Source organism: Passer domesticus, chromosome 20 (genome assembly GCF_036417665.1).
Source record: "Passer domesticus isolate bPasDom1 chromosome 20, bPasDom1.hap1, whole genome shotgun sequence".
NCBI classification, from domain to species: Eukaryota; Metazoa; Chordata; class Aves; order Passeriformes; family Passeridae; genus Passer; species Passer domesticus.
The window spans coordinates 8,658,371-8,672,238 of NC_087493.1; the positions used below are offsets into that span (position 1 = coordinate 8,658,371).

The following is a 13,868-nucleotide window of genomic DNA, read 5'->3' on the forward strand; positions in this document are numbered from 1 at the left end:
CGCTTAAATCACCTTCACAGGCCCGCAAGCCCCACGGCCCCAGCAGAGCAGCCGTGCCCTGCCAGCAGCGCAGGGCAGCGGCAGCATCCACGCTGGGCTGCCCGGGGGAGCGCGACGAAGGGAAGGGAGCGGGATTTCACACTCTGCAGAACGCCGTCCCCCCCTTCCCCGCGCCGGGGGAAACCGGGCAGCAACCTCCGCCTCGGGAGCCTCCAACGCACCGACCCCGCAGGCCGGGCAGGGCCTGCCCGGGAGGCCTCCAAGGCGGCGCCGCTGCCCTGCAACCGGCGCCGGCCCCGCGGGGAGGGCCCCGGGCCCGCGCAGGCCGCCCCCCGCCCGCTTACCTTGGTCTCCTTGACGTGCTGCTTGATGCCCTCCGGGTACCACTGCACCCGCACGTAGCCCCGCCGCAGCGGGCTGGCGCGGCCCTCGTCCCCGCCGCCGCCCCCGGGGCCGCCCGACTCGGAGCCGCCCGAGCTGGCGGCGCCGCCGGCCCCGGCCCCGCGCCCGCCCTCCTCTGAGTCCTCCTCCGAGTCCTCGCCGTGGATGAGGCGCACCAGGCCGAAGCGCACGGAGCCGCGGTAGCGGCCCGACACCAGGTCGTGGGAGAAGAGGAGGCGCTGGGAGCCGCCCGGCGGGGCGGAGAGGGGCAGCGCGGCGGGGGGAGCCGGGGGTGCCGGGGCCGGCGCTGCCGGGGCCCCCTCCTCGGGCTGGTCCGCCATGGCGCCGGTGAGCGGGAGCGCGCGGCCGGCAGCAGGGGGAGGGCAGGGGAGGGGCGGCAAGTAACGGCCCGGGGGCGGGGCCAGGGAGGACACGCCCACGGCGGCACGGGACACGCCCACAGGGGAGGGGCGGACGGGACCGGGGCGGGGACGGGACCGGGACCGAGACCGAGACCGAGACCGGGACCGAGACCGGGACCGGGGCGGGACCGAGACCCGGACCCGGACCCGGACCCGGACCCGGACCCGGACCCTGACCGGGACCGGGACCGGGACCGGGACCGGGACCGGGAGGGCTGCGCTGCGTTACCGGGCCCGGGGCGGGGGGGGCTGCATCGCCCGCTGATCCCCGGGAACGGGGGATTGCATCATCTCCCCCAGGGATTGGGGGCTGTGCTGCGCCACTGGCCCCAGGGATGGAGGGGGCTGCATCCTCCTCTGAGCCCCAGGGGTGTGGCGATGCTCTGCATCATCCCCGGGGATGGGGGGCACTGCATCAGCATCCTCAGGGATGTGGGGGGCTGCACTGCATCGTTCTCTGACCCCCGGGCATGGGGGACTCTGCTGCATCATCCCACGAACCCCAGGGATTGAGGGGGGAGGCTGCATTGCATTGTCCCCAGGGATGGGGGGGACACTGCTCTGCATCACCCCCTGGTCCCTGGAGATGGGGGACACTGCAGTGCACTGTCCCTGGTCCCCAGGGATGGGGGGCTGCTCTGCATTGTCCCTGAGCCCCAGGGATGGGGGACACTGCTCTGCATTGTCCCTGGTCCCCAGGGAAGGGGGACACTGCTCTGCATCACCCCCAGCTCTCAGCCCCTGCCCTGCAGCCCCTCCTGCTCCCCAGTGTTGGGGGCTGTGCAGTTTGCAGCCCCCTCTGCCTGGGCACAGCTGGGGTCCGTCCTGGCACCGGGCACTGCTCTCCAGCCGACATCAGAGCCTGGCCTTGCTTTTCATGGCTCCTAGAAGCCCTCATTAGGGTGTGCAAATGAGCAGAATATTTGGCTTCATTGACTCTGAGGATTTTTCCCCTCTGTCTGCAGAGATTTTGTAAACAGAAAAGTTTTTTTTGAGCAGGCCCTGCTGCTCTGGCAGGCAAAGGACTAAAGGAATCCAAAATAGCCTTCACTGCCTATCTTTTACCACAACACACCCTGCCTCTTTTCTCCCTAGACCTTCCTGCCTGTGCAGCCCTGGCTTGAATATCAAGAAAATGCCTGAAATCCTCAGCCTAATTTGTTCTCTTGCCAAAAAGACCCCAGGAGCAGCAGAGCAGTTTTCCCTCCTGTCCTCTCCCTCCCAGACTGCTCTGCCTCGGCTGGATCAACCAACTGGCCTTCAGTCCACCTTCAAAGGTTTCTCCTTCCAGGAAAATCAACCAGGATAAAGTTCTGCCTGTGCTCACCTCCTCAATTCTGGAGCCCTCTCCTCAAGACTGGGATCTTCCAATCTTCCAAACGGCCCTAAAGCCCTGGGAAGCAGCTGAGAAGAGGCTGGGGCAGGCAGTGTGGGGGTGATGGGGGCACTGGGAGCTCTGCCCAGCTCCTCCCTCCCCTGGGTGTGGGTGGCAGGGCAGCAGGATGCTCCAAGGGATGGAGAGGTACAAACTACCCCTGCCCTGCCTCCAAATCAGGGAGCTGCAGGCAGTGAAACCCTCCAGCCCCTGTCTGCCAGCCTCCACCCCAGCATTTAATCACTCCCCAGAGCACCCCGTTAATCAGAAAGTGATCAGTCAATGTGTTAATCAGTTAATGTGATTCCTTGCTGGAGCATTTTTGGCTTCAGCTCCAGGGATAAGAAACAGAATAGAGCTAAAAGGGACCATTGGGTGGCTAAAAGCAGCCTGCCCCACAGGGAAATGCAGTTAAATATCCAGTCAGTGCCACTGGGGGTTTGCAGCTGTTTCCAGGGGTGTGCTCCTGGGAATGCAGACCTGCATCCACATGTCCTGACCTCTGTGGACAAGCTGTAGGGTTGATAGGCAGCATTCAGAATTCTAGAGCACGAGGATTTCACCCTCTGACCATCACTGTGCTGGAGGGGGGAGTAGGACACATCTCCCCAGGGCGTTCATCCAGCCCACTGGAGCTGTGACAAGGTACCAGCCCCTCTCCCTCTGTAGCCAGGGAGAATTGTGCCCTTGGGAAAGGCAGAAGGTGCCCTTTGGCTTCATTTAATCTGATGCCATGCCTTCTGGAGGTTTCAAAGCAGAGCTTTACCCAGCACAGTGATGCTCCTCACCGTCTCCTTAATGTGCATTACAACAGCCACTAATAAAATATAGATACAGTAATGGGCACAATCATGTGTGGAGATGGAAACCGTCCCTCTTCAGGGCTATTATGTGCTGAAGAGCAGTGGTGGGGGCTCAGGTAGCCACAAATAGCCACGAAAACAATCACATTATACCCCTGGCCAGGCTCACGGCAGGGGCTCTGTAATGGGGACAGGTCAGGGCTGTTTGCTCGTTAGCAGCAGCCGAGCTGGGTGTGTTTGTGCACTCTGATCCCTGCTGGAGCTCTGACATGCTTCCATCAGGAAGTGGCACTGAAGGAGGACTGATTGCTTTTTTTAGGACACAACAGCCCAGGGCCTTGGCTGTCACAATATTGACAGCCTGCAGATTTTGCAGTGCCTGGGTGTCAAAAGGAGCCTCTCCTATTTAACATCACTACTCAGATGTCCACTGAGGCATCTCTGCAAGTCCACACCACCCCGCAAAACACGCAGCACTTGTGCAAAGTCACACCTGCCAAGCAGCCTCCCTGCCCAGCTTAGGGACAGTTCTTGCTGTTTTGGGAAGGGATGGCCTTTACTCTGCAGGGGAACATCCTCCCTGCAACCAGGCTGTCCCAGTGATCTAACCACCTTATGGCACTGAGGTTAGATCACCAGCGTCCCCCCGCTGAGCTCTGCTGCCCAGAGGGTGCCAGAATGCCCAGAGGGTGCCAGAATGCCCAGAGGGTGCCAGAATGCCCAGAGGGTGCCAAGATGCCCAGAGGGTGCCAAGATGCCCAGCAGGTGCTGGGATACCCAGGACACTCCTTATCTCCCTGCAGAGATACCGCTGAAAAGCAAGCCCTGTCCTTCCTCCTTGGCTCTCTCCCAGGGCCTCTTTGCTCAGGGTTTAAGGGGCAGGTGCTGGGGTGCCCACAGGGTACAGGGAGGCGTGGCAGGTGCCAAGGATGCCAGCAGAGTACCAGGAGGCATGGCAGGTGCCAAGGATGCCAGCAGGGTGCCAGGATGTCTGCTGGGTGTTGGGGATGTCTGCCGGGCCCTGCGATGCCCACAGGGAGTGGAGTGGGTGCCGGGGTGTCCCCCGGGGATCCCCGGAGGGTGCCCGCGGCCGGGGGTGCCCGCGGTGCCCGCTCGGTGCCGGTGCGGCGGGGCTCTGGTGCCACCTCGTGGGCTGCCGCCTCCCGGTGGCTCGGGGGCAGCGGTGGCAGCGGCTCCCCAGGGGCAGCAGCTCCTCTGAGCTGATATAATTCCATATCAGACGCAGGTGAGGCTCCACCAGCTCTGCAGCCCCTCCTCGGCCAGTCCTCCCGGTGTTTCCCTCTTTTGCTGCTCCGCAGAGGCAGAGTCCTCCTCCTTTTCCTGCTGGGAAGAGCTGGTGCCTCCAGGAAAATCTTTCAGAGCAGCTCGTGTCACAGGGAATGCTCCAGACCCTCCCACAGGGAGAGCTGGGCGTTTATCTTCACCATCACGCAGACAAACAGCTCAGCAGGAGTCCCCGTGTCCCCACTAACATCAGGGAACAGGAATGTGATGCAGCACGTGGCAATCCCTGTCTCTGTGATCCCAGAGAGCCTCTGGAGGCTGGGTGGGCAGGGAAGGAGATGGTCTGTGAAATCCCTTCCACCTCAAGCCATGCTGTGATCCTGCAGGAATTCTGGCTGTGCTGCCCTGACCAAACGCTGCTGGCTCTCCTAAAAAACCTCAGAGCAGCATCACCTTGTACACGAACAACCCGACGTGAGCCTGATCCTCCTCCTCTCCCGCCTCTCACCCTTTCCACTGAGAACAAGACCTCAGAACTCCCCCAATGGCCTTGGTCCAGGCTCAGCCTTGCCCTCCAGGATTTTTCTTCCCCGTGGGTGGCATTTTGTCCCCAGCCATGTCCAGGGGTCACCCTGGCTGCCAGCAGCATGTGCCAGGGTTAGGGCTGGGGACAGGTCTGACAGATCCTGCAAGCAGCAGGATGCCCCAGCAATTGCCAGGGGGCTGGAATCTTCTTTTCCCAAAGCCACACTGGCTCTAAACTGCTTGGAGCTCTGGGGCTGCCACTGCTGAGCTCCTTCCCCCCTGCCCAGCCCTCTGCTCCCAGAGGAGCTCCTGCAGCCCCCCTGACCTTCCCCCAAGGACTGTGCCATGGGTGGTGTGACCTAGTTACAAACCCCAGCTCACGAGAGGAGAGGAGGTTAACCAGCAGCAGTGCTGTGCTCCAGGGAGGGGACTAAAGAGGTCCTGGCTGGGTCCTGGCACCCACCTCCTGCTTTTGGCTGAGGTTGCCATGGCTGAAACCATCTGCCAGACTTGTTTGCTCTCCTTCCTCAAAGGTAGAAGAGCAGCAAGATACACCAGGCCTGCAAAGGCACGTGCTTATCTACTGCAGGTCAAAGCCTCTAACCATTGCTGAGAACCCAAAAAAGCTGCGGAGTAACTTCCTTTCATCCCTTCATCCCTTCCCCAGCTCCCTGAGAGTGTCTGTGGGGAGAATCAGCCTCACCACTGATGGGCCAAGGGGAATATGCCAGAGGAAAGACACATACATGTATATTTGCATGTTATTCATATTATAAATATACATATATAAACACTTCAGAGCACAGAGCAGAACTAGCCCCTCCAGGGCCTGTTCAGAGCGTGGGGCTGGGGGCTGGCCACCCTCCACAGGAGCCCTCTATTGCTATTTTGAAAGAGCAGCAGCTGGCAGGCTCCTAAACCACCATGTCCTGCTCCAGAGGAAGGGCAGGAGGCACGCTGGCTTCTCAGGAGAATTAAAACCACTCCTGGCAGCTCGAGAGGGAGCACTGGGGGACAGAAGCAGCAGGTGGGCAACCTGGCAAGTGCTGAGAATAGCGAGCATGTCCAAAGAGCCACGTCCTGCTGGGAACTTACAGCAACAGCAAGCACCAGCACGAGTGATGGAAAAGGAGGTGAGGGAGGAGGAAATCAGAGCCCACTGCTGACCTTGCAGCAATGCCCAAGTGCAGAGCCCTGCTGTTAGGTCACTGGCAGGAAAAAAGCATCGCCCCCTTGGAAACGTGGGTCCAAGCCAGAGGAAGGTGCTGAACAGGGATGTAAACAGCACCCAGCTGGGAATTATGCAATTACGTGAGCCTGAGAGAGAAACCTCTCCAACGGCGTCACGCAGGGAAGGATCCCGATGCCGTCTGAATCCCGTGATGGCAGAGCCAGCCCCAAAGCCAGGGCTGCAGACACCACAAGCAGCTTAATCCCCTGAGCGCCGGGATGATGGGGCCGGAGAGGCAGCCGAGGAGCCCCTAGCTGCGTGTGCACGGCTCCATCCCCAAACCCTGGCAGAGGGGGGGCCGAGCCGTGATTCATCTGCCTCCCACATGTCGCCCCTCGCAGCAAATCCTAGCCGGAGATAATTGCTGCCTTCCTGAGTGGGTACTGCGACACAGGGACCAGCCCGCAGTGACAGCTCGGGGCTCTTTGAAGATGCTGAGAGAGCTGCTAAATATGCAAATCTAGGCACGCTGCTGTGGCTCTGATTTAATGGAGCTGTTGACCCTCTGCAGCTGTGTGGGAGCAAGAAGAGACAGACTGTGGAATGCGGCATCCCTGATTGACTATTCCAGCCACGGGCCAACCTCTGCTCTGCTGGGCTCTTTTAATGGCTGGGAGTTGCTCCAAAAAATGCCATTTCTGAAGAGCAAAAAGCTGCTGGGTCATATTTCTGTTTCGATTCAATGAAAAAGCTTAAAAGAGAGAGATAAGGGCGTAGCTCCAGGTCATTTTGCCCATGGCTGGAAGCTAAAGCAGGTCCAGAGCTGCCCTGGAAATGTCTCCAGTGGAGCAAAGCCAGCTCTGCCTCCTGCTCCAGGCTTCTTTCAGGGCTGCATCTGGTTCCCAATGATAATGATGATGCCAACATCGTGCTCCTGCCTGGGATAATCTCCCTTTTATTACACGTGTCCTGATGGGGAGAAACATTGCTGGTTCTGCCTGTCCAGTTTCTTATGCAACAGCTCCCAGGGACAGAGGGCTGCATGGGGGAGAGGTGCTTGGTTTTTGGAATAAGCTCCTTGGGCAAGAAACCTTAGATCTGACTCCCCATCCTACAAGGAGTTAGCTGAGAAACTCCCCCCTGCTCAAGCCCGAGCCATGATCATGGCTGGCACAACCAGAGGCCTCCCAAAAAAAAGCTCATCCACTCTGGGCAGGGCTCCTGGTGCTGTTGGAGAGGTCAGGATTAGAACAGGACAGTGCTCCCTTTTCCTGGTTGAGTCCCCTGCTCTCCCTGCCCAGCCCGCAGAGCAGAGCAATCAGCTAAATGCTTTATCCCTCTGCAGCCACTCACACCAGGGGAAGGAGAAAAAAAATAATAGAAAGGAGCCTGAAGTGATCCCTTTGCTGGCCTGACACCTTAAAGCCTCTCACCTCTCCCTGTCTTTCATCAGAGTCCTAAACTCCTTAGGATGTCATCACGTGCTCCATAAATAACAAATATATATAAGCAGGGGCTGTGGAGGATGCAGCAGACGGAGGAGAGGAGGCAAAAGCCCAGATCCTCCTCTGCTGCCAGCGCTGAGACGGCACCCCTGGAGGCAGGAGGGCAGGGAGCAGCTCAGCGTCACGGCTGGTAAGCACCCACATCCCAGGGGCACAGCACCCACACTCCTGCCCCATCCCAGGGGCACAGCACCCACACTCCTGTCACATCCCAGGGGCACAGCACCCACACTCCTGCCCCATCCCAGGGGCACAGCACCCACATCCCTGCCACATCCCAGGGCACAGAACCCACATCCCTGTCACATCCCAGGGGCACAGCACCCACATCCCTGTCACATCCCAGGGCACAGCACCCACACTCCTGCCCCATCCCAGGGGCACAGCACCCACATCCCTGCCACATCCCAGGGCACAGCACCCACACTCCTGCCCCATCCCAGGGCACAGAACCCACATCCCTGTCACATCCCAGGGCACAGAACCCACATCCCTGCCCCATCCCAGGGGCACTGGCAGCCTCGGGGACAGCTCCTGGTCCCCTGGCCACTGCAGCTTGCTCCCGTGTCCCAGGACAGGGGGGATTTCCCCGGAGGGGTGGGAGGTTGGTGTACAGAGCCTGGCTTGCTGAGAAGTGGTTTTGGCACAGGGAAGGGTGTGACTCTCATCCCAGCTCCTGTCTCACCCCTATATTTTCAACACGTGCTTCCAAAATCCTGCAGGGACTCTTCTCACTGAAACCCTCCCTGTTCTCTGAGCTCTTCCACACAGAGTATTTGACTTTAAGACTGGGTGAATAACTCTGTACTGTCAACTAATTAAAAAAATCCAGCTCCAAATCCAGGCAGACAATTCATAACTTAGTAAAAGATATTGCCAGGGGGGCTCTGTGCACCTGCCTGTTCATTTATCTGTGAGCATCTCTCTGTACCACGGGGATGCTCTGATTTCTGGTGCACAAACACAAGTGATGGCAGGAAAAATTTACAGAGCAAGCTCTTGTTTCACTGCTGTGACACACAGACACAGTGGGCTCATCTCAGGCAGGTCTGGCAAGGAGTCACAGCACAAAATTCAGCCTGGGGTATAAGTGACATGGACAAATACAGGAGGCTGTGCTGGAGCATCAGAGGACAGATGATCTATGGAGAGAGAGTTTTCTTCATTGCTGTTTCTCACTTATTCTGGGACCTGGGCAGAGTTTCCTTTACTTCTGCAGGTTTGATGCTTCCCGTGGTACCCCCATGGCTGTGCAGGGCTCGTGGGTTTCTCCAGGGTTAGGGAGCACTGTTGGTTCCTCTGTGCTCTGCACGTTCTACGTATCCCCCCCTCCCCAGAAGAACTTCAACTCTTCAGGGAGCTGAGAAGCAAAGCAAGAAGTTCATTTCCAGAAAAGAAACAAAAATATATCAGCCCTTCAGCTGTATAAACTGGGTTGGCAGGAATAACATGCTGGAGGGGAAAAAGCACAAGGAAAACAAACAAGGAGCAACCTTTCCCCTTCCCTGCCTACTGCTCCAGGGTGTTGCTGGTTGGGGTCTCAGGTAATTCCTAAAAATAGCTGGAGGAACCTGATTGCCCTTTCCCAGTTTTCTCTAATGGGATTGGAGCAGCCACTTAAACAGGAGGTTTTGAACCTCTGTGGCTGTCCCTGTAGAGACTTCCTGTGACTCAGTAGTTTCCAGCCTCCATGTGCTCTGGGATTAAGACTTGCTCTTGGACAGTGAGCACTGCATGGTGGCTGTTGAACACCCCTGGGGAACCTGGGCTGGTGGGAGGTGTCCCTTCTCCCTGCAGGGAGTGAACTGCATGACCTTTAGCAGTCCTTTCCAACCCTGTGATTCCACAATCCAGCTCCATTATTCCCATGGGAACTGAAGTGCTGGCCATGCCTGAGGTCATATTCAACTGCTCTCTCTGCCCTGCCATCCCTGCACAGCCATCCCAGCCTGGTCCAGCAGCACCCCCAGATCAACCCCAGGCACTCAGCACCCCCAGGATCAAACCACCACTGCATTTTCAAGATCCCCTGAGCTTACTCTCTTGCCTACTCTGGGATTTATTCATGCAGAAGAGTCCCTAATCCAATTAGTAGGACGAGGAGTTCCAGAAGGTTTGATAATAAGCTCTATGAACACTAGGCCCACTCCCCCAGCACCCCACTCTCCCTGCCAGCTCACCCTGCTTTGCTTCCCTCCTGCAGGAGCATGAACCACCCATTCCCAGCATGACTTCAGTCAGTCCTTGGTGGCTGGAACGAGCACTGGGGATGCTAAGTAATTCCCCTGCCAAGGAAACCCTCTGTCCCTGATGGATCTGATCCCTTAGATACACACCCACAGCCAAAGCAGCCATTCATTGAAAATAAATCCTGACCACCCTGTCTCACCTCAGGCTGGATAACACTGGCATTTCAAGCATCCAGCCCTTGGCATTTCAGGATGGAAAATTCCCAGCCTGCGCCAGTTGTGCCCTGTGCAATGTTTGTGCTGGTAATGCTTTTGTTTCATAAATCCTATTAGCTGGAGGCAAGCCTATAATTAGCAGGGAAAGCCGGCACCTCTGAAACAATAATCAAAAATGACCTGGCTTTGCTCTGGCTTCACTGAAAATTGCTTACATATTGCTCTGAGTTTGGATGGATGGTTGAACGGGTGGCTCTGAAAGCCATTCCCACTATTTCTGTGTGCAGGATGCGTGTGCTTAGTGAAGTTATTCACTCAGTTTGTGGTTTTCTCTGGGTTTATTGACTCGGTTCACTCACACGTGAAAGCAGAGGCAGATTGAAGCTACAGGCGCTGATCCAGGTCAAGGGATTTGTCTGGGCTGTGCAGGATGGGTGCTGCCAGATGCCCTCGGGTGCTGGTGACCCTCTTGGGAGAGCCTGTGGAAGGTGGAGTGTCCTGGCCTGGGCTGTGCCTGGTGGGATCATCCTGCCCAAAGCTGCCGGGGCAGGGGGCAAAGCCTGAGGCCACCTCACCAGGGAGGACAGGCAAGGCTTTCAGCCCCAGTCACCTGCTCAGCCCCACCAGGGACCCACTTCTGAGGGTGTGGACGTGACCTAAAAAGCCAAAAGAAGTGAAGCTGTGTCACTCACCTGCTCAGTGAGTCAGAGAAGGGGGGAAATCCTGCCAGCTTGTGCTCTGGAGGAGGTGGCTCTGGCTGCCTGGTGTGTGTCCCTGTGACCTCCTACTCCAGCATAGCTGTTCCACAAAAACCGGAGCATCACAGGGAATTTTCACTGAGATAGATGCTTGTTTTACAGCTCTTGCCTTCCTGCAGGCACATCCCACCCTGCCTGTCCCCAGGGCTCTCCTGCCCATCCCACTGCCTGGTGCTGCCATGGGCTGGGCAGTGTTGGGCAGGATGCTCAGCCCCGCACCTGCTCCAGCTCTAAGAGCTCTGCCTCCTCTCCTGTTCTGTCCCACCACCTGCATCACTGTGCTTCTGTCCCTGGGGTTTGCTCCGTGCCAGCCTCCTGCGTCCCCTGGCTGACAGCGAGAGCAGTTGGTGTCACTGTGGGCAGACATTTGCTGCATATACAAACAAATACCCACAGGAAAAGGGGGACAAGCAGCCTAATTCTTTCTGTGAACAACAGATACTCCTGCCTGCTAACAGTGCTGGAGGAGCTCGGCTGGAATAAAGAGCGTGGGAGCCGGCAGGGGCTGCCCCGAACCGAGGGAGCGGCGGGAGGAGGAGGAGGAGGAGAGGAAGAGGAGGAGGAGGATGTCGGCACTGAGCGCTCTGCCCTTCCTGAAGCCGGTGCACCTGCGGTCGCCCCGCAGCTCGCCCGGGGGCCAGCGCCGGCACACGCTGCCCGCCAGCGAGTTCCGCTGCCTCGGCCCCGGGGACGCCGCCAGCGTGTTCGAGATCGAGAGAGAAGGTACGGGGAGCCGGGGAGCTGGATCCCATCAGCTGGATCCCATCAGCTGGATCTGTGGATCCCTCTGGATCCCACAGAAGCATCTGTCTCCAGTCTCTTGTGCTCCTTGTAGTGGTGAATTCCCTCTTGGGAGGGATGCAGCGGCTGTGGCCACCACGGGCTCCCTAAGGAGGATCTGTGGTTAATGAGATGAAGAGCCACGGCCCCAGCTCAGCCTGGGGTGGGGATGCTGAGTAGGAACCCAAAACAACCCTGTGAAAGACAGGATAGGAAAAGGGGAGGTGGGAGGAAGGACACCATGCTCTGTCTCCTCCTGCACAGGGGCTCTTAGAGGTGCCACCCGGGCAACCTTTCCCCTTAGCTCAGACTCACCCAGCCCGTTTCTCCCTCCTCTCCCAGCAGAGGGGCAGCCAGGGAGGGCTGCGAGGGTGGGCTCAATTCAGCAGCTGCTGCTGTAGCTCTGGAATCAGCAGAGTCACGAGCTGGTCACTGGGCCATGGGGAGCTGCCTCTGGAGAAGCAGCACTGCTCCCTGGATCCACCTGCATCCCTCAGACTTTAGACCCAGCAGGCAGCAGGACACATGCAATCTCTCCCCATCACATCCCACTTTCCCTTCCCTACATCAGTGCTGGGGGTGTTTCAGGGTCGGGTGTGCTTTGTGTCTCTCCCTGTGCTCACCACCGCCCCCCTCCAGCCTTTATATCGGTTTCTGGGGACTGTCCCCTGCACCTGGATGAGATCCGCCACTTCCTGAACCTGTGCCCGGAGCTGTCCCTCGGCTGGTTTGAGGAAGGGCGGCTCGTGGCTTTCATCATTGGCTCCCTCTGGGACCAGGAGAGGCTCAGCCAGGTATGACCCAGTCCTTCCCACCTCGTGCACCACCAGGGAGGGCACCAGCTGCTACGAGGGGAGCAATCCAGGACCCCTTGGGGCTCCTCAGCCTCAGGGGAGAAGAGGCAAATCCAGCCTCAAGTGAAGGGTGGGATAAAGGCAGGGGTGACTCTGCCCTCAGGCACGATCAGGAGGTTCCATGGATTCAAATGTTTGGCTTCTCCTTCTGCTTGAGACCCTCCAAACCCTGTCTCCTCCCGGGGAGGGCTTTGAGTGGCCCATCAGGGCACCAGCCCTGCCAGACCCTGGGGACCAGGAGAAGCTCTCTGGGGCCCTGAGGCTATTCCCAAAATCTTCTCCCATGACTAACTGCTACAGGGCCGCTCTGGTAGAAATGATCTCTCTCATTAATTAATTTAAAAGAAGCTGTTGAAAAATACGCCAAGTAAAAAATCCCCCTCAACATTCATTTTAAAATTAAAAACCCTCTGAGGATGACGGGGGGAGGCGATGAGGGGGAGGCAAACAGGGCGGGTAGGATGCAGACCCTGCTTCTTTGGGGTGGGGAATAAGAAGCAGGATGGTACTCCCTGGCCCTGCTAAGCCCTGTTTCCCCCCTGGCAGGCAGCCCTGACCCTGCACAAGCCGCAGGGCTCGGCCGTGCACATCCACGTGCTGGCCGTGCACCGCACCGTGCGCCAGCAGGGCAAGGGCTCCATCCTGATGTGGCGCTACCTGCAGCACCTGCGCTGCCTGCCCTGCGCCCGCCGCGCCCTGCTCATGTGCCAGCCCTTCCTCGTGCCCTTCTACCAGAAGTGCGGCTTCCAGGCGCTGGGGCCCTGCCAGGTGACCGTGGGGGACATGGCCTTCGTGGAGATGCAGCACGCCGTGCGGGGACACGCCTTCATGCGCAGGAACAGCGGCTGCTGAGGCCCCGGGGGACGAGAGGCTGCAGCCCCTGTGCATCCCCTGTGATCCATCGTCCCCAGCTGGCTCTGGATGTGGCTGCTCCCTCTGCCACATCTGCCTGACAGCCACACCAGCCCGGCCCCATCCCATCCCTGCAGGGCTGGGCGCAGGAATTCCTGCCAGGTCCGGCTGGAAGCATCGGCTGCCTGGGCTCTGCTGGCAGCTCTGGGTGGGCTGCAGGGCCACGAGCCCCCTGGGATGGAAAGGCTTTGCCCTGGGAATGGCTGGGGGTGCTCTGCTGGTGTGGGGACACTTCCACCCACCACGGTTTGCTCAGACACCCAGCAGAGCCCCTGCAAACACGTGCCTCAGCCTGGCACCCCTCCCGCCATCACCACCACCACGAGTGGAGCACACCATGGCCAAGCCCTCCCTGAGCAGTCTCCAGGCCAGGCAGGGCCATGGCAGCCACCTCCCTGCCCACAGCCATCCTTCCAGCCCCCTTGGAGCACATTCCCAGCCCCCTTGGAGCACATTCCCAGCCCCCTTGGAGCACATTCCCAGTCCCCAGCCACCCTCAGCTGCACATTGCAGAGCCTCCCCAGGGAACCAGCCCAAACCATTTGGTCCTCCCTGTCCCAGACCCACAACCAGCCCAGGACAAGCCTTCTGCAAACAACTCAGGTTGTTGGAAAGCAGCAAATAAAGACGTGGTGGTGATTTTCTAACACAGCCCATGTGTGTTCCTGCCCTGCTTTGATCATGATCACCACAATGGCCAGAGGGAGGGCAGCAGCTGCTATGAGGAGAGCA

General features: G+C 58.9%; 2 protein-coding genes across 3 annotated transcripts in view; one reads left to right on the plus strand and one right to left on the minus strand.

Moving 5' to 3' along the window:
• Positions 1 to 722, minus strand: part of UBE2O (ubiquitin conjugating enzyme E2 O) — a 60,436-nt gene extending 59,714 nt beyond the window's left edge. The window contains exon 1 of the mRNA XM_064395162.1: positions 345 to 722. Coding sequence (XP_064251232.1) covers positions 345 to 722 — 378 coding nt within the window. The remainder of the gene's footprint in view (positions 1 to 344) is intronic.
• Positions 617 to 13,770, plus strand: AANAT (aralkylamine N-acetyltransferase). Of its 2 annotated transcripts, none has more exons than XM_064395164.1 (4): positions 617 to 729; positions 11,029 to 11,313; positions 12,010 to 12,164; positions 12,771 to 13,770. In XM_064395164.1, exons 2-4 carry the CDS (start codon positions 11,157 to 11,159, stop codon positions 13,074 to 13,076), a joined length of 618 nt encoding a protein of 205 aa, XP_064251234.1. In that variant the 5' UTR covers positions 617 to 729; positions 11,029 to 11,156; the 3' UTR covers positions 13,077 to 13,770. The 2 variants fall into 2 exon arrangements, with proteins under 2 accessions (XP_064251234.1, XP_064251235.1); XM_064395165.1 differs by lacking the exon at positions 617 to 729 and adding an exon at positions 6,337 to 7,557.
• The last annotated feature ends 98 nt before the right edge of the window (positions 13,771 to 13,868 follow it).

What these genes read in the sequence shown, in the direction of transcription:
- AANAT (XM_064395164.1), top strand. Translation starts at nt 11,157, where the DNA reads ATGTCGGCACTGAGCGCTCTGCCCTTCCTGAAGCCGGTGCACCTGCGG. An exon ending in GTTCGAGATCGAGAGAGAAG is followed by an intron (nt 11,314 to 12,009) that starts GTACGGGGAGCC and finishes GCCCCCCTCCAG; the next exon opens with CCTTTATATCGGTTTCTGGG. An exon ending in ACCAGGAGAGGCTCAGCCAG is followed by an intron (nt 12,165 to 12,770) that starts GTATGACCCAGT and finishes CCCCCCTGGCAG; the next exon opens with GCAGCCCTGACCCTGCACAA.